General features: G+C 38.9%; 1 protein-coding gene across 6 annotated transcripts in view; it reads right to left on the bottom strand.

Annotated features, from left to right (window-relative positions):
• Nucleotides 1–1,692: 1,692 nt before the first annotated feature.
• Parg (poly(ADP-ribose) glycohydrolase) overlaps nt 1,693–24,619 on the bottom strand; it is a 126,416-nt gene continuing 103,489 nt past the window's right edge. For 4 of the 6 annotated variants that reach the window (XM_087210617.1, XM_087210618.1, XM_087210621.1 and 1 more), the window contains 3 exons: nt 20,342–20,447; nt 6,898–7,026; nt 1,693–6,058 (listed from right to left, as the gene is read on the bottom strand). In XM_087210617.1, the coding sequence (XP_087066743.1) occupies nt 5,904–6,058; nt 6,898–7,026; nt 20,342–20,447 (390 nt within the window). In that variant the 3' untranslated portion in view covers nt 1,693–5,903. The other 2 variants (XM_087210622.1, XM_087210619.1) reach the window with 2 other exon arrangements.

Raw genomic sequence — 24,619 nt, forward strand, 5'->3', positions numbered from 1 at the left:
TCTATTTTGATGTATTGAAAATGGCTGAGGGTTTTTTAGAGCTGCCCTAGTGGGTGCTCTACATATTACACTGTATATGCACAGCTTATCATGGTCTAATTGTGTCAACATTTCATCAGTTTGTGTCAAGTACAGTATAGGAGCCTGACCTCATGTCCCTTTACTCTCCAGTATTTATAACTGTCAATCATTTATTCAACATACACTGAAAGCCACAAAAGATAGTTAAAATTTTGCTTCAACAGACATACTTGGAAATCTCGTGTTTATTGTATTTACCTGTTTTTTTACTTTTTGTTGTTAAATCATTTCCTTGGTCTCAAAAACTTCCTTTAGCCATTCTTTTTCTTGGGGAAGGAGTAACTGAGGGGCACTGAGCTACATCCTCAGCCCTTTTTTGAGAGAGTCTTACTAAATTGCTAAACTGCCCAGACTAGGTTATAGCTTGTCCTGCCTCAGCTTCCCAGAGTGCTGGGATGTCAGGTGTGTGCTATCTCGCCTGGCTCCCTTTATCCATTCTAGCAGGCAGTGAGTTCTCTGGTTTTCTGGGTCAGCTTCAATCCCCAGCACCACATGAAAAAACAGCAACAAAAGAAGCCAGGTTTTCTCAAATATAAGATGTCACAGATTGTAAAATTCACCAGTAAGAAAACTACTGTAAATTTTCAGAAATATCTTGATTTCAGAGAAGCTACAATGTGAAAAACTATTCACTAGTATCTGTGAAATTAATGAATACTGAAATCAACAGGCCAAGATTATAGTGACAGCTTCAGATATGTTCAAGAGCAGATCAGAGCATAATTCTGAAGCTACTATCAATTCTACACTGAAAACATTTTCCCCTAAACACTAAAGTTTTATTTCCAAGCTTACAGGTTACTGTCACAAATCTTAATATAAAATCATGTTTTAACCCAGAGGTACTTTCTCAGAGTCCAAGGCCCACTGGAATCGGTGTGGCAGGCACTGTTACGTCAGGAGAGGGCACTCAGCCAGCTCACATACATTACATTATGCACTAGGCCAGTGATGGTGAACTTTTTAAAGCTTTCAATGATAACAAACAGCCCAGTACGGCACGTGTGCCAGAGGTTCGCCAACACTGCAGGTCATGTCACAAAACTTGAGAGGAAGGGCGTAAGGGAGTTTTTCAACAGAGTAGTGGGGCTGACATGATATAGGATTCTGTTCAAGCTCCCAAACTGAGAGCATAGATTCACCTTGTTTCTGTATGTTGAGCTAGAGCAGAGTAGTGAAAAGAGAATACTACTTACCTTCCCCTAATGCAGGGGACAAGTCACTTGTCTCTCCACACTCTGAGCAGAGCACCACGACTGGCTTGACAAAGGTACTTAAGAGTGTCTGTGGGATGTGAATGGTTAAAGACAAGGTCCTCAGAACCTTTAGGACATCAGCCCTGTTCCTGGCCTGGTGGGAAGATGAGAATTAAAAACATCGTGCTCTTAGGAACCTGGCAAGGAAGGAGAACGAATGCAGCCAGAACCTCCTCACCTCTGAAAGTTCCTCATGCCAGTGACCATCTCTGCACACCCAACGTGGAATGATAAATCTACATCACAATGCTCACCAAATCCCTAAGAGGTTCTCACATGTTTTTAAAAAGTTGCTATCATGCATACAAAACCTCAAGTGAAAAGTGGCAGGATTTGAGAAAAAATGACATAGTACAAGGGGATCAGAATTTCTTTATTATCTTCTTACAAAAATCATGTAAACATCAGCACAGATCTCTCCTTATTCCTGATTCCAGAATCATCATGACACATTATCTTTACATTTAAAATAATCAGGAGAAATAAAACAAATGATTAAGTAAACATATGCAGTTTTGTTGTCTTGTTTGGAAGCCTTCCACATGAAGGCTCACTAGATCCATGTGGCACTTGGTGAGCAGGGACTTGGTGACAGAAAACAGTGGATCTTGGCAGCTTGTGCTAGCAAGGGTCATACTAGGATGCCTCATCTCTCCAAAAAGCGAAGGGTTAGTATGCTGAGCTGTTCCTGCAATGGCTACACTTTCCCTCCTTGCAAAGGAATGGTCCACATCCACAGGCTCTAAACAAGGAAGTGCAGGCCCTCCCATTTTTAACTTTTCTTTACGCAGACCTACTAGATCCAAGTCTTCCTTGCACCAGGAAAAATCAGGAATATGTAGCCACATGGAATAGAGGAGAACAATTGGGAGAATTATGCAGCTGCCTCTTTTCCCGTTGGAAGACATTTTCAAGAATTTGAACCAACTTTTTGCTCCAGTACATTCTGGAGTAGAACAGCTTAGGTGAAATTTGGTTTCCAGAACAGTATGTACTAGAGAGAAGTTTCTGGCAGAGCAGTCACAAGGCCTGGTGAGGTAAAATCTTTCTTCAACCTCCCTGTCAAGTTCCAGCTGGGTATGCCTGCCCTAAACACCACAACAGCCAGTGTGCACAGGGGCAATTTTTCAGGGACGAATGGATGTACCCTGCTAACTCACAATGATGACTTAACTACAGAGGTTAAACATTCATCATGTGAAAATTCAAAACCTGAAATTCTCCAAATTCTGAAACTTTTCTAGCACTGACTTGATACCACAAGTAGGAAATTCCAAACATCACCTCAGGTGATGAGTCCTGGTTGCAAGCAAACTAAAAATATTGTGTAAATTACCTTTGGCTATGTGAATAAAGCATATAGACATAAGTGAACTTCCTGTTTAAACTTGGATCATCCCTCCCCCCCAAGATACCTCATTATATAGAGGGAAATATTAAAAAATCTGAAGTCCAAAAATCTTGTCTCAAGTTTTTTATATAAGGGATACTTAATCTGTACCAGGAACTTGGTAGTGAACAAGGGAGTGGGGGCCTTTGTTCTGTTGGATTCCTCCAGATGCCAGATCCTTTCATGATGAAATCATGGAGGATAGGCTGGTATTCTGTTCCAGATATTTGCTGGGCATCTGTTAACTCACTGGAAAAATGCACTGAAATATGTGGAACAGGTCATTGTATTCTCTCTTGGATGGATGGCCTGCCCTCATGGTGTAGAGTGTCTTTTCCTACTTTTACTTGGCGCAAACTTGCTCTGCAGAGCCTGTTTCTTTCAGTACATTTAATGAAGCTTTGCTGTTAAAAAAAAGAAAAAAAAAGTGGAACGAACAGTATAGCAGCTAATATACAGTAGATGTCCCATAAATCCTCTTAGCTCAGTGAATTTTGTTTTGTGTTTTGAGACAGGGTCTCACTATGTAGTTCAGGCTGGCCTTGAACTCACTATGTAGCCCAGGCTGGTCTCGAACTTGTGGGTATGGTCCTGCTTCAGTCTCCCAAGTACTGGGATTATAAGCGTGCCTGGCTAATGATAATATTTTTGACATTTACTCAACACCAACTGTAAGTCAGACTGTGTTTGGTGTTTTATATTTTATTTCCCAGTAGGTGCTGTTAGTTTATTTTTTATCTGCTTAAGTCAGAGATTCACTTTAGTTAGATAAGGTTAAAATATTAACTAGGGATGTATAGCATTTGAATCTAATTTGCCTGGTTTAGGAATCTTACGTCTTTTGCATTACTGAACATTGCTCTTCCTTAAATTGTTATTATACTCCCGAGGAAGCCAGACAAACTGAAAATAAGCTTCATTAAAAACCTAAGATTTGTTGCTAGCAGTGGTAGCATACACTTGCAATCTTAGCTACTTGGGAGGATGAGACAGGAGGACTGCAAGTTGGAGGTCAGTGTAGGCAACTTTGTGAGACCTTGTGTCAAAAAATAAAAAGGTCTGGGATGTTGCTCAATCGTAGAGTGCTGAGGCCCTGGGCTCAATCCTCAGTATCACAAAAACAAAAAAACAAAAGCAGAGCAACAGAAAAAATTTAGATTTCTAAACTTGGCAGATTAAAGAACAAAAAAATTTAAGATTTCTAAACTTGGTGGATTAAAGAACCAAGGAGTAAGCAGTATGAAATAAAACAATAAGCCCTACGAGGAAGAGAATAAAAAAGTACTGTTAAATATCTCACAACAGATATGAATTCTAATTTTATATATATATATACATATATATATATATATACATATATATATATATATTTTTTTTTTTTCCCCCCCTTCTTTTTTACAGAGGGCTGTTAGGAGAAAGTAATAGCATTCCCTCCATTATCTTCCCTTCTCAAAAACTGAATGAATGCTCTTCATGCTCCATCTGATTAAGCTGCTCAATGCTAGGATACACTGGGATGATGAGCTAGTTGGGGTTACTCTTAGTCTCCACAGAGAGAGGCAGTTGGTAGATGGACTCAGCTTCCGGGTTCAGGAACGGGGGCTGGGTAGTATCTGGCCTGGATCTATAGTTTATCTACACAGGAACCAACTTACCGTGCTTAGGATACACAGTTCACTGAGTCTTGGCATTGGCTAGCAGGGGAGAATGTGGGGATGGAGAAACAAGGAAATGAACTTAATAGGACAGAGATTTTAGTACTGGCAGAAAGAAAGCCAGACTCCTCTGGATTTGGGAGATGATTAAAATCTTAGCTACTAAGCTAAGAGCTGTCAGTGACAAGTGGCTGCTTCAGGTGTCAAATCTCATCATCCTCTCAATCCCTACACAAACACCAAGGACTACAGACATTGGCTCAGCGCCCGTTTTCTTCTTGCCAGGGTTGCACGGTCTAACCTCCACTGGCTTTTCATGACAGCTGACTGTGAGTCAGAATTTCAACAGTGTGGCTAAGGACTATTCTGGAAATCTAAGTGCTTTCATGATTGGCTTTGGTGTTCAGTTTAACATTACTACTTATGTTTGTTGTCAGTTTTAAATAGACACAAGTGTGAAAAACAGATTTTAAAGAGACCCCTGATAAAGCCTAACCCTAATCATTTTCCCCAACTCCAGTTTTATTTAGACTTTATGAGACACTCTTAAAGAGCATATGCTTATGCTTATATATGTATATAAAGTATAGATAATATGGGACCTTCTGAGATTGATTTATTACTGAAGATTCCTTAACTCTAACTTTTGAATACCAGAGAAACTTCAATGTGCACAAACCTGCATGAAGTTCTCAGTTCCTAAACTTTGGTTATATGAATATGACTCAAGCACCACAGAAACCAATCCTAACTTAAAAAGAAAAAGCCTCAAGAAACAAAAAAGCCCTTCAACCCTCTTTCATCTGTTTTCTTTACACCACATGAGGAGAACTCTGTTTTGTTCTACATTTCCTTTCATCTGGGTCAGTTTTCAAAAACAGTGTGAATAAAAATTGATCAGAGGAAATAGGACAGATAAACCATTACAGATAAAGCTGATGGCTCAAGACAACTTCTGGAAAGTAGTCTGTGTTAAATAAATAAAAAAACTGTTTTAACCTAGGATATTCGTATTATGCAACATGTATGAAAAAATCCCCAATTTTTAGTTTTCAAAATTCAAAAAACATGGAGCCTAAAAAAGAACTGGAGGTGAAAGGCTCACAGGGAGACTTGCAGCAAACTCCATGACAGAGATGCTTGGATTTCAGCTTCTTCCTGGGTTCACTGGCATTTGCTAGCTGCAGAAGCAATCTGTATAATATACAAGCATGAAGAAAGATCTGGCAGCTAAGCACCTTAATGGGGTTTCACAAGAAAACTGATGGGCAAAAGAAAAAGAAAACCAAAGACTGAAGCAGAAGAAAATGGGAAGAAAACATAACTAACCCTATGTAAATTAGGATGGAGAGGGCCCAGAAGTCCAAACTGACAACTGCGTATGTGTGGATGGGATTGCATCTCTGACTACAAATATGGATTATATACACATTTATATTAACTTAAGTCAGTCTATACCCTACACCTGACTATTCAAACATGATGTCTCTGAGCAGTGGGAGGTTTAGGTCACTTAGCCCCTCAGGTCCCTGTCCTCTGCCCTGGCTGGTCGGCAGTTTCCGCACAGGACTCAACGGCGTGGTATATGAAGGGATAAAGCTTGACGTCCAGCCCTGGTGTGGAACAATTTCTGCATTCTTCATTGTAGTACTGTAGCAACAGCTTGTATACTTCTCCTAGAGAGGAAAAGGCCAGAAGAATTTGCATACTAAGATATGTAGACAGGAAAAAACTTCAAAAGAATACTCCAGTTTTATCTTAATCTAAACAGCATATGCTCGGATTTTGCTTTTGAAACAATGGCATGATTCTGTATAGCTAAAAAGCTTTCCTAGTATACACTTTAAGAAGCTGCCCAGCTCTTGACACAGTAGGCTACACACAGTGCATTGTCCATGCTTTCAAAGTTTTTTTTAGTTTTTGCAGTGCTAGGGATTGAACCTAGGTCCTTGCACATGTGAGGCAATTGTTCTACAACTAAGCTATATCCTCAGCCCTTGTCCATGCTATCTTGGGGGCTCATGGACCCTAATTATATATGCTCAGCTCCCAAGGTAGCTATCATGCTGGATGAGCATGGTGCATGTCTGTCTAATAAATATGCTTTCAGCCTGGAGAGGCTGGAATTTATTTCGTGTCTTCCCCCTTTGGTTTTCTTTTTTTATTTTTGGCGGTGGAGATTAAACCCAGGGTTTTATGCATGTTAAGCATGTGCTCTACCACTGAGCTATGCCCCATTCCCTCTTTAGTTTTCTATCCATAGAAAAGTGAAAATGGGTAGTAACTGTAGCTTCTTGATCCTACTCTTAACAGACCGACACATTCATTCAAATCATGGATGAAAGTGGCAGAAAAACACGCTGCAAATGCTGCCCCTCTGTGCTCTGCCCTCTCCCTTCAAAATCACCTGTTCACTCCTTCTAAGCCACTGTGATTCATCCAGATTTAGCAAATGCTCCTCCTACAAGTGGCCCATCCATCTAGATAGCCAGGGTCGGGACTGCCTCCTACTCACCAACAGTCAGCCTCCGCTCGCTGAGGAAAGTGTGCATGTTGTAAATGTCTCGCATCAGCTCTGCATCCCCGAAGGTGAAATAAGCCACATCTCGCTCAGCTGCAGCAGCTGCCAGGATCTGTATTAAGGCTGCATCAGAGAGAAAAGATGCAGCTGTATAATGACACTGCCCATCAAGGCACCTTTAGCTCTGCCAGCCAGCTAACTTATAGCTGATGTGCCATTACTTTATCTAGATTAAAGATTTATAAGCTGAATATACACGTTATTAGATATAGTGAATACAAGATGGGCATAAATCATCTAGTTGTGTGACTTTTCAGATATGCTGCTGAGAATATCATTAAGCCACCCAATTCTCATCCAGACATCTTTTCTAGACCATAAATAAAGGAAAGTACATCTGAAGCAGCAAACCAAGGTACTGAAATGGTGGTATTCATAGTCACTTCTATTAATCTGGGAATTGAATTTTTGTGTTTGCTTGCTTGATACAATAGTTTATCTTATTACACAGTCACTGGTCTTTGTATCACAGCAGGTTCTAATGGCTCAATTAACCGCGGTGAGCATTCCCACAGAGGGCTGGCAAGCACTCTCGAATTCTTCCTACACCTCCACCTCCATCTGTCCCTGCAGCTTCTAGTCCCTGTTACTGAAAACACCAGCCCGAACTTTCTCCTATGTTGGAAGAGAAAAGCAATTGAGAAGTATTGTCCCTGGGAGTCAAAGCTACAAACCAGTATGCTAAAGAATGATTCAAAAAATAAGGTTCTTTTACAATCTTAATCTTAATAGGTAGAATTTAAGTAACAACTAAAGTGAACATAGTTGCAATAAAAAGTCTGCTTGATAAGTCATGTATCTTTTACTTCATAAAAAGGTGGGAATCAAATTAAAATATTATGGAGGATAAGTGTAATTTTGATTGACAGCATACTAATATTTATTCTACACATTAAAAAAAAGATTAATAATGGAGTTTTGTGTGGTGGTACATGTCTATAATCAAATCACTTTATGAGGCTGAGGAAGGAGGACTGCAAGTTTGAGTTCAGCCTGGGCAATGTAGCAAGATGCTGTCTCAAAATAAAAAATGGGCACGTAGCTCAGTGAGAAGGCCTGGGTTATGATCCTAAGTACTGCAAGCAAAACAAAAAGAATGGGAGTGGGTAGGAACTATCAGTGAAAGCACACTAAAACAAATGAGCCTTATTTAGTTCAACTGAGTAACAGAACTACACGGGGGAAGAAAAAAGAAAGGAAGAAATAACCCAATTAACTTTTGAACATGGTATTTGACTACCTTTAGTCTTGGGCAGGGAGGAGAGAATTACAAATTTCCAACTCTTTTTTCTTTCTTTCTTCGGTTTACTTATCTCAGTAGTGCAGGGAAAGCAATCCTGAAGTTACTTCTTAGTGTATTAGAGGATAGAGGGCTGAATAAAGGTGTAAGATGCTGTCGGGAGCTGAGGTTGCTATGGAAGAAGGGACCTGCCACAATGGAACAAGGGGAGACAGAACTCTGGGGTGGATGGAAAAGGAAGGCTCTGGAGTGTGCTTGTGATATCTAAACGACATATATTTGTATGTGTGTTTATACACACATTTCTTTGGTCTGCTGGCTGAAGGGGACAAAACACTAACATTCCAGTAGCAATGAGCATGTGTAGTGTCCAGATCTTGCTCTCTAATATAATTCCCCCTAAAAAGAATGGATTCTTTGGAGAAATGACTGATTCTATGGTTGGGACAAGAAAGGCACGAGAGAAACCTAGAACATTTTGCTGTATCAGAAAGTAAAGGGGTGCTGAAAAAATGATGGTAAAAAAAAAATGATGGGAGGTTATCACAATGAAATGGGAGCCAGCTTGAAGGAGCTCCCAAATCTAGACAACCTAGGGACCGATATACTAAGTACAGTAATGAATTACAAACCTTGGAAAAATTATGCATCTCAAAGTCCATGCTGATGAAAAGGCAGATACATAAACAGAGGACAGGAGGGAGGGCTCTTGCCCACAAGAGAAAGCAGAGACTAACTGGGAAGTTGGAGAGAGGGCCACAGGAACTATGAATAGATGCTGAATCCACAGGAAACTCTGTCTTACGATGTCTCTCCACAGACTGTGTATTATTTACAAGGGAGAAGAAAACTGTAGTTCTATACTGTGGAGAAACCAGGCAACACCTTTCTTGGTGGTCCCAGTGCAGCTCCCACTGGTGTCTGATGCCATCCAGTGTTGTAGACAGCATCATGGATGTGAGAGCTGACTGACAGTGCTAAGCTTCAACCTCAGCATGAGAAAGCAGCAAACCAAACACGCCAATGTCATAAAGGACAAACTCCATGGGAAGCTAAAAGACTGGCATGGGGCCAAAATGGTTTACCTCACACTGGACCCTGTGCTGGAGGGAAAAAGGCTACAAAAACTTTTTTTGTTGTTTCTGAGACAAGGTCTCACTATTGTAGCCCAGGTTAGTCCTGAAATTGCAGTCCTCCTGCCTCAGCCTCTGGAATGCTGGGATTACAGGCATGTACCACCACAACTGGCTCAGAAAGACTTGATCAGGTCACATGAGATAATGAAAATATAGAGGAGAGAGTAGATATAAATATCAATGCATATTTATGAATAACCAATGTGGCTAAAAAAGAGAACTTTTTCCTCTTAGGAAATATGTTTAGGTATATTTAAGAAGGGGTATAATGTATGTAACTTATGCTTGAATTGTTCAGAAAAAGAATGTACATATACATAGAGACATATTTTTACTTTTTACAAATTTTAAATTATTTTTAAATGAATAATATGTAGAAAGAAAACTTTTAAGTTGAACAAATAAAACTGCTTGAGTATTCTCCAGATTTGGAGAAGAATATGTTATATTACAATACCTGTGAGATTCTAAAATATTATCAAAGTATGTTCTAAAAGCCAAAGTAGTATTTGTTGAGTATGTACAATCAGGGAGGAACCACAACTAGGTCTCATTAATCTCAGTGTTGAAATTAATTAATTTCAAAATAGAGGTAAGTTTTAATTAAATTTGCTCAACCAACTTACGCATACATGAAAGCTTCAGAACATCCATTTAAAAAGGTTTCTAATTAACCTAAACTACATATGAAAATGGAAACTAATGAATTGTCATCTTCCTCTACCAAGAGGTATCTACCATATCTTACCTTTAAAGAGAAAAGCCCCTTTGTCCAATTTCCTACTAGACTACTGGTCATTTGCCACTTATGAAAATAAAATACTGTATTAATAAACATTTAAAATTTATTTCCTTATACAATTTATTCTAAAAATGTTTCAGAGGCCACTTTGCACTACAGAGTTTGGCATTAAACTTGACAGTACTACCAAAAGTAAGAGCGAGGAGAGAAACCAATTTGCAGCCTTCCCCCCGCTTCTTTTTCTTGGTCCTGGGGACCGAACCCAGGACACTGCCATTGAGCTACACGCGCCCAGCCCTGTTCTACACCCATTCCTGCCCAAGGCATGCTGTTCCATGAGCAGTCAGACCGGGAGATGAGTGACCATGCTTAGTCCTCACCTTTGGTTAGTTGGCTTTAGCCAAGGATTGGACACTCTTGGGTTCATTTTTCTCAGCTACACAATGAAGGAGGTGAATCATATCATCCCCAAATACTTTTTCAGAGTTTAGCATTCCATAATCGCTGTTCTAATTTCTCTCCCTGTATTAGACTGTAAATACACAAATGAGATTCCCAGGAAGATAAATTAATCTCAACCCTATGTGCTTCTGTAGTCACTGACAAAAGTTCATTTAAACAGCACTGTCTGCAGACCTCATTGTGACATCCCCAATGTGTGCAAGTCCAGAGAGATATGCCTCATGACTTAAGTGAGCTCTCTTGCATCAAAAGTTAGATGGCAATAAATCACAACTCTAATAGGGTGTGTGGACTGATTCCAAGTCTAATACAAAAGCCCTGAATTTTAACTTCAAGCACAACTAGGTGCCAAGATAATTACTTAAATTAACCTGCAGGGAGCTAGGTTTTAATTTTCTTTTTGGCATCAATGTTAAACTATGAAGAAAATGCAAATAAATATGAATAACAACCTCAAAAAATAATTTATAGTGTCCTTTTGCAACAAATGAATCCAGCAAAAACTGGGTAAATGATGGCTACTGCGCCACAGAAGTGGTCTGTGCCATTAGCAGGTAATATTATTAACACCTGCTAACCCCAAGCTCTTACAGCATGGGCCACTGTTCTAGCACCTTCACCAGCACCGACTCACGACCTACCAGGATGAACTTATTTAATCCTTACAGAGACAAAGATATGAATATTATCTCTCTCTAGAAAATAAGGATATCCAGGCACCAGAAGGCTACGTAATTTGTGTAAGGTCACCCAGACAAGACGCGGTGGACCCAAGGTCTGATCTTGGCAATCCAACTCACATGCCCTCACCCATTCTGCAATCAGACCTCACCACACACAGGCACCAGAATCTCCTCACACCATCTACAGCATCATTTAAATGCATGCTGGCAAGGAGGCTCAATGGGTACAGACTGGAAAGCATGATTCATGCCCTTCCAGTGAACCCAAGGCCCATTGTGGCCTGACTGCCCTGCAGTGCTCTCCTTGTCACAAGACAGCTTGTTCAAGCCAACTCTTCTCCTCTAGTTGCTTTTTCATCTGGCAACGTTTTTGTGAGACAGAGCCTCACTATGAAGCTGGCCTTGAATTCAGGGTAATCCTCCTGCCTCAACCTCCCAAGTGCTGGAATTGTAGGCCTGTGTCACCAAGCCCAGCTCACCTAGCTATTGTTCTTAATCTTGACTCATGCTACCCCTCCTAATAAGGATACTACTTTGCTCTTCTTACTTGCTTTAGATACATGCTCTTTTATTCCACTATTAGCTCTAGAGTGGCACCTCCCACAGATAGATCCAGATCCAAATTAAATTACAAAAGCACAGGCAATAGCTTCAATCCTGGATTGAATTCTTTTTTTTTTTAAGAAGTTTTATTTTTAATTGATATAATAACTGCATATGTTGATAGAGTACAATGTGATGTTTTGTTTGAGGAATAGGTCCCATTCATTACATAAAAATAGGGGGTTGGTGTAGCATGGTATTACCAGTGTTCTAGGGAATTTGGAGCAAAACATACATAGCTGAGTGTCTTTAAATTCTAAATTCTATTTATTTTCCCCTTTACAAGTGCATGGTCAATGTTATTAATGTTTTTATAGTATGACAATATAAAATTAGTTCTGCTTCAATTCTAAGGATTTATATAATTAATACTTTTTAGAATTTTAGAGATAAATGAAATATTAAGGCTTCTAGGGTTAAAAAAATCTTTGACTTCTACATAAAAAAATTAAAAATTAAACTTTTTATGAGAAAACTTGATATTTTGGATTCAAAAATTTCTCTTCCTCTGTGTTAATCTGTATTTGATTTCTTTCTCTATAGACAGAGCACATAAAAAGCACTTGCCATGCTCCTTTTCCAGTTTAGACTTTGTCTTCAGTAGATTTAAAACCTGATTAGCTGTAATAGGATTAATCCTGGATTGAATTCTCACATGGTACTTGCTATGTGTGATGACCGGCTAATTATTTACCTCTGCCTTGGTCAGTCATCTTACCAATAAAGATGAGCACAAAGCCTTCTTAACAAGACTGCTGTGTGCCTACACAGGTAAATATACCCAGTACAATTCCCAGAATATGGAACACACTCATCCAATGTGTTCTCAACAATGATGATGAACATACAGTTGTTTTTGAGGAAGATAGGGTAAAGTCTTGAGTGTCAGTTCTGACACTAGCTGTGTCTCTTTGGGCAAGGTTTGTTAGCCTGGATAAAACCTTGGTTGCTCATTCTTACAAAACACAAACAAAAGGAGAAAACACAGTGATCTTTACCCTGGCTCATCATCAAGTCCCAGATAATTAAAATACAAAAATCCCAAAGCTATTTCCCATACCCATTAACTCAGGTGCTGATAATAAATATTCCAGCAGACTCCTCTGACTGCTCATTATCATATAACACCCAAGTCTAAGTACTGGGGCCACAAAGAGGGCAACCGAGCAATGCCAAGGAAGGAGTGCTCCCCTTCTGGGAGAAGGAAGGAGACCCTCAGGCATGTGAGGTAACCTGGTGAACAATCCCACCCTCTCCACGACCACACCTCCCACACAGGTCAGTCAAAGGGCTTGGGCAGCCTTAGCATGGAAGGGAAGGACTCATGGGCATTGTCTAGGTCTAATCTTCTCCACATTGTTTTGCTGGAGTCCAGCTATCTTGACTCTAAGATAGCAAAGAAAATTGTAAAGACCTAGGTCATGACTTAAGAGGTCAGTTTGTACTACACAGACCTTGTCTCAATAAACAAAAACAAGCAAACAAAAACATTTTGAGCTGAGCGCAGTGGCACATGTCTGTAATTTCAGCTGCTTAGGAGGCTGTGGCAGAAGGATAACAAGTTCATGGCCAGCCTGGGGAACTTATGGAGACACTATCTGAAAGTTTAAAATAAAAATGCTTGGGATCGCTGAGTAGTAGAGCACTTGCCTAGTGAAGTTCCTGGGTTCAATACTCAAAACTGCCACAAACAAAATAACCTAGTCTGGAGCTATCTATAGTTAGAAACCCACTGTGAAACTTGCCCCCATGGCAATAGTCCCAAAACACCTTTGCCTGGAATCAGATATATTTGTATAATTGTTTTTAATGGCTGTGTAATATCTTATTACACAGATATATTTCTTTCTTATTAAAAATCAGTTTTAGGAACCAACCTCCCAGCCAAGGGCCATTATAATAACTACTTCTCATGTGTTAACGATCATTCAAGTGAATGAAGGGGAAGGCATTCTCAATGAGTTATTCCCAATCTAATAACTGAGAAAATGAATCACACAGTAGAAATCTTTGAACCCTACACCTGATAGTTGCCACAGCAAGCACAGCTGCAATCTGAGAGAAAGGCTTTTAAGCCATAAAAAAAGAGAAAGAAAGAGACACATTTATAAAACTTTCCAAATTGTCTAGCGCAAATGACCAAGGTTTATGGCAGACCTGGTTCCTGGATTGATGACATGAATCTAGTCATTTATTTTATTTAAGAGAAAAAAAAAAAAAGTGTTTGCCGTAAGATCAATAAGCCCAGACTGAAAAACAGGTTTCCTGAAACAAATTCAGGATGGTAAAGAATTTCATAAAATAAAAACCCAACAGTCTTCTTTAATGGGCATTTGAACACTGAAAAAAAACCCCGAAAAACTATGTAGTTTTTGATTTTGCATTGGAAGAAGATGTGGGAGAAAGTCTTTAGGATGATGGGACAGGAAGATTTTTTTCTAAGAATGTCACAAATATGAGTACAAATGAAAAAGTGAAACAGGAAACAAATAACTACCCCTGAATGGAGACTCTGTGAGACACACACACACATATATATCATTTAAGCCATTAATATGTTGATAGTACAAGGGCTGATCAAAAAATACGATGTGTTTAAATAAGAAAATTTATTACAAAGACACATTACCATTAATCCTCCTCAAAAAACTCCCCCTTACTCTGAATAAATTATGCCATCATCTTTGTCACTTTTTGAAGCAAGTCATCTTTAGCAGCGCTGATGTGGCTGCCTCAATGTCCTGAATTGATTACAAACATTTCCCTTTCATGGTCATTTTGAGATTGGGGAAGAGCCAGAAGTTGCATGGTGCCAAATCTGGTCAAAGTTGGATGAGGAAACACTGCAGTGTTTTCATTTGACAGAAATTGCTGCAAATGTTCTGAATCGATTCAGGACATCAAGGTAGACAAGACAGTACAACTAAAGACACAAAAGAAGACTTCCAGAACTGTTTCAGAAAGCAGCAAGAATGATGGGGTAAGTGTGCTTGAAATGACAGGGAGGGGAGTATTTTGAAGGAGATGAATGAATGGTATTGCATCTTTTACTGTAATAAACACACAAAATGTTAACCATATTTTTTGATCACATTGGTCACAGCTACATTTGGTATTGAAAATCTTTCACAAGACTGCAGGGTTTTCAAAAGAGAATGTACAGTGGGACCTCATTAATATCAAGTAGTTACACACACTGTTACAAAGATGTCCAAAAGGATGGGCCCTGTTACACCCAGCAAGAGAGAACCAACCAGAGACCAATGTTAAATCCACACAGGAGTTTATTACCGGCCAGGACCCGAGCCTAGCATTGGACTCCAGCCTCGACTGGGGGGAGACAAACATGTTTTGTACACCTTTGAGGCCAACAGTTTCTAGGCCCCCCTATGGGATAGAACTAGTAAAGCAAGCAAAAGGTACAGAAGCGGAACATCCTGCTGTTAGAACATTTGTAAAACAACAGTTGATTAATTGTTATTTCTAAACAGACTTTCTAAGGGGAGGAGGTTTTTAAGCTTCCTCCTTCTGAGTTCATCTAAAGGGCAGGCAGGTGGGTCAAGCAGCAATATGGAGTCTGTCTTGCTAACTAGGGTCTTTCAGGCCCCAAAATGTTAACAGCAAATTCTGGTGATTTTACATACTTAAGAGTATTTCTCTGGATAGTCAAAAGAAATAATAACTGCGTCATTCTTATAAAAACTGTAACAAGCTCTTACTGAGGTGAGGGCAGATAGACCCAACTATTCCCAAGGAGATGGATGTCATTCTATCTAATTTGGCTACTAAGGCCATGTTTGCTTTCATTGTCTTTTTTTTTTTTTCCATTAAGTTTATTGGTACATTTTAGGTATAAAATAGTTACAGTCATCATTGGGATCTTGTACCATTACATGAGTCTCTTGGTTCTTATTTTTTTCCCCCTTCCCTTGCCCTCCCCTTGACACCCTCCACCCTTCCCTATTTGCAAAGACTTTGTTTCCACTTCCTTTTCTCATATTTTTTCTTTTCCTGTCTTTCCTTTCCCCTACCCCTCCCACTTCCCCTTTAGACCTTTTCTTCCTATTACACAATATCAATTATACATTTTTAAAATTACAATATCAATATCTAGGAAATATAACCACAGATTTTACAGAATTTAAAAGGATATAGAAAGCAAATTACAAAAATCTTTTTTGAAATAAATTTGACAACTACTAAGAAGCACCTTGGAAGACAAATTAATGAAAATAACTCTGGAGGAATTATAAAATTTGAATAGCACCTATTAAAGAAAGTATATTCCTAGCTTGAAAACCTACCTATATGACAACAGCAGGCTCATATACATTTTAACTGATAAATTATATCAAACAATTAAAGCAGAAAAACGAACACTTCTCCCCTCATTTTAGGAAATCAACATTGTGCTAATCCTAAAACTGGATAAAGATAATAGAAGAAAAAAGTATGAACATAAATCGAAATTTGTTTAACAAAACAAACAAACAGAAGTCATATCTGGCAGGATGTAGAAAGTGGTTTTGTTATAGGGATGGCAGTGTTGGTTCAGCTCTGGAAGATTCACCCCCAAAAGTCATCATTTTAGCAGAGGAAAGGAAAAAGCCATATGATCCTGTCACTAGTTGGAGAAAAAGTACTGGACTAAATTCTACAGCTGTTCATGGTAAAAGCTATCAGGAGACTAGAAGTAGAACAGAACCTTCTCAACAGATTAAAGACATGTACTCCATACTTCAAGTGAGAATGCCTTGTATGAATGGAGAAGATATAATGCTTTCTCTCTAAGGTGGGGAACAAGGGCAGATATGCCTACTCTTTATCTGTCCATTAAACTTTGAAACCTAGGCCCAACCAAAATAGTCTCGAAATAAAATGACACAATTAGGATGGGATTGGCAAGGTAGAAGTAAAATCTTTATACGGAGATGAAATGATCATCTACAGAGAAAATACTAAGAAATCTCTAGAAGCCCCTAGAACTTGTATTTGAATTTAGCAGGATTAGAAAACACAAGGTATATATAAAAATTCAGGCCTGTGTATACGTGCTATAAATGAAGAATTGGATACTGAAATTTAAAAGTTATGTAGGAGTACAAAGGACCTAGAAAAGTTAAAAAAAAAAAAGACAAAAAACTGCCGGAAGACGTTTAGTACCTAATTTTAAGACTTCCTCTAAAGCTACAGTAAGCAAGGCAGTGTTGGTGTAAGGAAAAACATATAGGTCATTGGAATGAAACAGAGAATCTAGAAAATAGAACCACACATATATGGTCCACTGAGTTTTGAAAGATTATTTAACATTAGCATTTTATAGAATATAAACTCAATTGAAGAGCCGAGGAAGAGAGTGTTTTCAGCAAACGGCACTAGAACACCTGGTATCCGTATATAAGAAATTAACCTCAACCCTTTATTTCCATACATGAAAATAACTTGAAGGGATCTATGAACCTAAATAAGAAAGCCTAAAAGTATAAAACTTTAAGAAGAAATTATAAGGGAAAATGTTTATGAATTTAGGGTAGGCAAGAACTACCTAGGATACAAAAAACATGATGTATAAAAGAAAAAAATTGATAAGTGAGATTCCATCAATATTTAGAACTTTAAATGACATCATTAAAATGAAAAGTAGCCCTTAAACAGACCATATTTACAATGCATATAAACTATGACCAGAATATATAAAGAACTCTTACAGCTCATTAATAGACAACCCAATTAAAAAGTAGACATAAGAAGATGATAAATAGCCAGTATAGCACAAGGAAATGTATGCAACTCTAGAATCAGAAAAATACTAATCAGTACAATAAGATTGAGTTATACACTCATTAGGGAGATGAAGTTAAAAGTTTTAAAAGCCTTGTCATGACTTTTTCTTTTTGCTGGATTCTCCCCCTTTGCATTTAATTTGTCACGCCTAATGGATTCATTCTGCTGGGTTTCCTGGGGTTGTGACCCTCACTGTCTTTTCCTAGGGTATTGTCTAAAATTTTTGGAGTGCTGGTTTGGTATTCATGAAGTTCCTGAGGTGCTCTTTATCATGAAAGTATCTTATTTCTCCATCCATTTTGAAAGATAGTTTTGCAGGGTACATCAATCTGGGTTGGAGGCTGTTTTCCTTTAGGGCTTGAAATACATCACTCCAAGCTCTTCTTGCCTTGAGGGTTTGCACTGAGAAGTCTGCTGTGATTCTGATGTGCTTTCCTTTGTATGTGATTTGTTTCTTTTCTCTCACTGCTTGCAGAATTTTGTTCTTCTGTTGGATTTCTGGAATCCTAACTATTATATGCCTATGTGTAGATTTTTTTTGATCAAGGCTAGCTGGAGTCCTATATGCCTCACTTATCTGTATGTCAAGTTCTTTTCCCATGCTTGGGAAGTTTTCTGCCATCACTTCTGTGAACAGTTTTTTTATGTCATCTGCACTCTCTCCTCTTTCTTCATTGACTCCAATCAGTCTTATGTTATTCTTCTTTGCATCATCTAGCAGCTGCTGGATTGATTTCTCGTGTTCCCTTACAATTTTAAAGCAATTTTTCTTTTCCTGGTCACTAATTGCAATCTTATCTTCTATATCTGAAATTCTATGCTCACATTGGTTCATTCTGCTGCACAGACTTTCAATGGAGTTTTTAATCTCCTGGAAATCTGTTTGCATCTGTTTTATGGATTCCATTTGTTTCCTATGTTGGGATTCCATCATGTTCCTCAGATCCTCTATTTTTTAAGAACTCCTCTCAACAAATTAGAGGAATCTTTTTTTTTTTTTTTTTGGTACCGGGGATTGAACTCAGGTCCTTGCACTTGTAAGGTGGGCGCCAGAACCACTGAGCTAAATCCCCAGCCCAGATCCTCTATTTCTTTTATCTGTGTCCTCTCTACATTTATTAATCATGTCTTGCACCATGAGCAAAATCTTTGCTGTTATCTGAGTAATTATTTCTGATTTCATTTTTTCCAGATCCTCTTTTGTTGCCAGTTCAGAGAGTCCAGGTGGTTGAGTATCAGATTGTTCCATCTTGTTTCCCTTTGGGGTTGCTGTAGGTGATCCGGAAGTCTCATTTTGAGGCTTGTTTCCGTGTCTTCTCATTTCCACAGCTGGAGCGGGGTGCTTCTGGCACCCACGCGGCTCACCTTCCCTGCCCTAGGAGCATGGGATGGCGGCGGGGGAGCTTCCTTCCGGGTGCTGGGATCGGCTCAGCTTCTCTGCCCTAGCAGCATGGGATGGTTACTTTGATAGGTTCTAGGCAGGAGCTCTAAAAACCCTTGGGAAGGCCAGAGTGTTGCTAGTGTCTTTGTTATGCTAATGAGGCAATAATGAGGTAATGTGAGAGCACAATCTCCAGGGAGACCAAATTCAACCACATGGCCAATGATACAAGCAATCATGCCCATGTAATCAAACCCCAGTAAAACTGGTCTGCACTACAAATATGAGTGCAGCTCCTGGTTGAACAAAGATGTGTGGGGACCATGGGGAGGCCATCAAAGCTCTGCATTCCCTCCTAGCCTCACCCTGCCTGTGTCCTTCATAATGAAATAGCTGCTGTTAAGTACAAGGCTTAAGAGTTCTGAGTCACTCTAGGGAATTACCAAACCCAAGAGGCATGGGAACCTCAGACTGGTAACCAGCTAGTCAGTTACAGGTGGCTCAGGCCTCCCCAGACGTGTGGTTGCAGTATGAAATGAGGGACTTGTTCCTAACTTGTGAGTTTGCCACTAAACTCCAGGTAGTTAGATTCTGAACTACACCGCACACAACCTGTTGGTGGTGGGCCAGCTGGCCCGAAGCAGAACAGTAAACATCCTAAGAAAAGGTACTTTCAAAAGTAGAGCAAATGTCATAATCTGGTAATGGGCCATTGGCTTTGTTGATCAGGTTTTGTTTTTTTCTGCCACATACAGTGAGGAGGAAGAAACATTCACAGTTTCTGGGTGCCCCGGGGTCTCCTCATTTGGGCTGTGAAGGCAGCTCTCCCACTCTCAGCCCAGAGCAGCATCTACTCCCCCCACAGCACTCATCATGGCTTGCTTCTCTCACATGTAGGCCGGACTGCAGTGTGAAAGGCAGAGCCACCTCTTATTTACCTCTGTACTCTGAGTGCCAACCACAGTGCCCAGAACATGGTGGATAGCCCTGGCAGTTTAGTGAAGGAAGGAGTCACTGACATCGCTCTGCCCATAAAAATCCTTTCCAGCAAAGGAAAATGTTGGGAGTAGGTGGTTTGGTTTGAAACTTCAGTCTCTTTCGACTCTTCTTTCCCCTGAACTTTCTATATTCAATTAAATACTGTGTTGGACCAAAGAGATAGGCAACTCCTCCACAAAACAGTAAGCGAGACTAAGAATTCCTTCAAACAAGAAAAAAGAGGATGGTGTCAAATAGTCTTCTTTCTTAGGCTTTTCTAGTCTCTTATGATAAATATTAGAAATGTGCCTTGAAGGACTAGCTTTTTTCCTGGTCAACATGTCATTATCCTTCTGTACAACAACTCACCTTTTAATCTAGCATCACCCCCAAAGGCACCGCAGCCCCAGTTTCCTGTGGCCACCGCAGAGAGGTTCTCTGGAGGAACGCCAGGGCGGAGGAATCCACAGTAAGCCTGCAGAATGCAAGGCATATCACAGCACATGAGTGACCAGACAGTAACAGTGCTTCTGACAGATGTCCCAGGATCAGCTTCCATTATCAAGCTTCTGTTCGCTCTCTCTCATTTATCTTGTTTTCTTAGGGCCAAAGCAGAATGGAAAACAAAGAAAAAAAAATGCCTGGGATTATATGAGGAAGAGAATAAGAAATGATGGATTCTATTTATCTGTTTTGATATTAGGCAATCAAATGCCTTAAATCAATACAGGTCTCAAATCTCTTTTTCCAATTCAAACAAATAGAAAGGACTGTCAGATATTTTAAGGATTGTTTAGATCCCCATGATAAAGCACTGCAACTACTAGGAAAGGCACTTGTTCAAACGGCTTGCTTTGAAGGCTTCTGGTTACTACTTTTTCATCAGGGCAGAGCTACTCTTATGCCTCCCCAGCACTCTCTGTTTAAGTCACTGGGAGCAGATTAATGGCAGTGCTTAGCTTGTACATATGCTACCTGCCACCGGAATGCTCAACAAAGAATAAGCAACCGTCTCTAAAAAGGATTCCTATAACTGGGTACGAAATAATCTTTAAGACCCCCATCCAGTCCTAGAATTCTCTAGTTTCACAGAGCTGTCTTAAGCTAGAATATTTAAAAATCTGCCAGTAACCTGAGGAAAGTACACTATGCCCTGAAGATACTGGCCAAGTATTAAACCAACAGTTCTTTCTGTACATGAGAAGACTATGGTTTAAGACCCTACAGTTTCTGATTTCAATTTTTTTGCTGTCAACTTAGTGGGTCTTTCTGTCTCTTAAGGGTTCTTAACTTTCTGAAGCTATCAGATTACTATATTAGGAAGTTTAATATAGTAGCAAAGCAAAGCTCCCCTAGGTTCTCTCAGGTATCAAACTAATCCAAAATACAGCCTATGTATAATAGTAAATAAAATTAAAAGAATGATTAGTGACATATTCCTAGAGAAAAACCAAGGAAAAAGAAAGATGCTTCTATGAAGCTCACACATAGAAACAAAGTAAATTGCTCTCGGAAGTTTCCACAAAGGTATAAAAATTTATTTTACACATCATCTGGGTGGATTAATAAGGCTGTTTCTTTTACTCCTCCTCGGGTGTAAATCCTGACATATTAACTATGAGTTGGTGCCAGATCATTATTCAATGCTGTGAGACAGCACCCACAAATACCTGCATCATCAAATGCATGAAGCTCCTGAAAAAATATCTAAGAGAACTCCATTTTTGGGGAGCAGATTCTTGATTGAAAAAAGAATCTGGCAAATGAAGAAGGGGGAGAACAAACCCTCTGCCAAAACGAACATAACATTGCCATTCTGTTCCTGTCAATACTTTTTAGATGCCTGGACAAAGAGGAGTTGTTCTTAGCTTCCTGCTCATATCTTTGTTTTATACTACAGTATCAAAATAGTTTTAGTCTCTTCCTCATTGATGCCTCTAAATAACCAGGCTAAGTTTATTTCACTGAGCAAAAACTGTTGAGTTTAATGAAGCACTGGAAGTATTTACAGTATTAGAAGCAAAATATAACAGAAGGTATTAATGAATTTTCCTGAAAAATGATCTAGCTTGAAAAATGGCCATAACAAAAACAAGTCATGAAACTGAAATTAACTACTTTTAATGATCGGATCAAAGACTATCAGACAAAACTTTAAAAAAGAAATTAAATGATAATCGCTTCTTGGCCTTTTGGCTAAGATCAAGTGTAGAAATTAAATGATGTAAAAGTACATTGCAGTCATACAAATAACTGGTTAATATGATTAAATACAAAATTCTTTTATTCTATTGAAGCCAGCTTGTACAAGGTCAGAAACAGGAACTCTAACAGCCCCCCAAGTATCCTTTGGAGGAGTGGTTCCAGGGCACCCTCATGGGAACTAAGATCATGGATAGTCAATTCCCTTACATAAAACCATGTAGTGTTTTCATATAACCTATGTACATTTTCCTGTATAATTATAGCATCTCTAGATTACTTATAATGTAAATGTTATGCAAACAGTTGCTACACTGTATTGTTTAGGGTATAATGACAAAACTTTGTGCATGTTCAATAAAGATAAATGTTCTTTTTGAGCAATTCTGATGTGCAGTTGATTGACTCTGCAGATGCAGATCCCAAAGATAAGGAGGGCTGACTGTGTAAACTGCACCCAGTTCCCTTTGGAGTGGGTCAGCCCAGGCTTTCTCTTTTCTCTGGGAAGGAGAGAGATCTCTTAAAAGCTGGAGGCCAGGGCAGAGCCATAAATCAAGACTTTTTGCTTTTACCACAGAAACTGAGCTCCACTGCTAAGAAACAAGAGATAAGGACAGTGACCTCAAGTGTTCTGAATCCCAAAGGAAAGATGCTAGAAGTTTCGAGGAGCTTCACATTGGCAAACACTTTCCCCCAAAATGTACTTGAGGAAATGATCAGGGAAAGAAGTGAGCTCAAACAGGCCGTACTGTGACCTGTTACATAGCCATGACAGAGGAATTTATTTTTCCTAATAAATGACTCAAAAAGTGAAAAGGAGTTATACCTAAGGATAGTAAGTAAGGATAATGAGTAAGGATACTAAGTAACTTAGAATAATGAACACCTATATAATGAAAAGAAAGAGAAATGTATGGATTCCTGAAGGTTGCAGAGGGCAATGTTGAAAAGAAAGAAGGAAAAGGAGTATTAATATCTAGAATTAAAAGTTGGAATGGAACAGGAAGGCATGGGGATAGAGATGCAAGAAGGAAGCAAATAAACTGGAAGAGACCAAAGAATGTCGATGTCAAAGTCCTAGAACTGAGCCCAGTGGAGAGATGGGGCCCAGAAGAATACAGCAGTTGGGCACAAATCTGAACACACATGCTAAGTCAGAACTCTGGCATCATTATTAACTGTAGCAGGCCCAAGAAGACACACTTAAACTATGTCTTTCATTACCATGTAAATATATTACTTACTAAATCAATCATTTAGTAATTATTGTTTCTGAAGTGTTCCTTTTTTTTTTGGTACCGGGGATCGAACTTGGGTCTTTGCACTTGCAAGGCAGGTGGCGGAACCACTGAGGTAAATCCCCGGCCCTCCTTCTTTTCTTTTTTGGTACTGGGGTTTGAACTCAGGACCTCTGAGCTTGCCAGGTAGCACTGTGCCGCTGAGCTACATCCTTGGCCCTAAACCTGATTTCTTAAGGCTTTAGTATTTTGTGGATTTCTTAAACACAAATATGACATAAAAAGACCCTTAGGGATCTTTGGAAGAGAATAAATGCTAATAAGGGCTTTAAAATTATTTTCAGGCTCAGTGATAATATTTTTATAAATTTTTTCTATAGAAACAGCAATTATAGAAAGATGTTTATTTCTACCTTATGTATAATAGAAAAAATTGGGACCATGTAATTTTTCAAAAATAGGTAGTAGTTAAAATCACAGTATCTCATTTTATTAAACATTTCATTATGAAGATTAGAAACTAAAAATATTTAAAATATATAGTTCAATGAAACAGATACAATACAAAATTACAGGTAAAGCACATTTGAGCACATTTGTATAAAACTAATTTCACATGGAAAAATCTACAAAAATGAAAACAACTCTTTAAAAGGTGGTATTATGAATGACTATTTTGTCTTTGAAATAATTATAACATTAGTACACTGAGAAAAATCAAAGACTTGATCAGGTATCTGATAACTGATTACATATTGAAAAATTTAGGGAAACAATGCATTTGAAACACATTTTGAACTGTTTTTGAAAAGTAAAGTGACACATATTTTAAAAAACGATTATAAATGATCGGATGTTGAACTTAGAAATAGCAGCAAGTATTGACTGGGTTTGTTATGAAGCTTTAGTTTAATAATAACCCATTCCAAATTTGGTGTTGGATTATAACAAAAATAAAAAAAATTTAAAAAGTAAATGTAGCAATCCACCTTGTTCAGTTTGTTTTCCAGAAGGCTCCATTGTATTTGGTATGCAAACTTTTTTCCTTTTGTGTTGCTGGGGACAGAATTCCTGGACCTCAGGCATTGCTAGCCAAGTGCTCTACCACTGAACTGCACCCCAGTCCTTGTTACACAATCTTACTCAAGAAGCCTAACACGGCTGGCTGGCTACACACAACTTTTCACAGGTTGAGTTTTTTCTTCCC

Source organism: Heterocephalus glaber, unplaced genomic scaffold (assembly GCF_053883595.1).
Source record: "Heterocephalus glaber isolate CG9 unplaced genomic scaffold, H.glaber_assembly_v1.0 deba00001150, whole genome shotgun sequence".
Lineage (NCBI taxonomy): Eukaryota > Metazoa > Chordata > Mammalia > Rodentia > Bathyergidae > Heterocephalus > Heterocephalus glaber.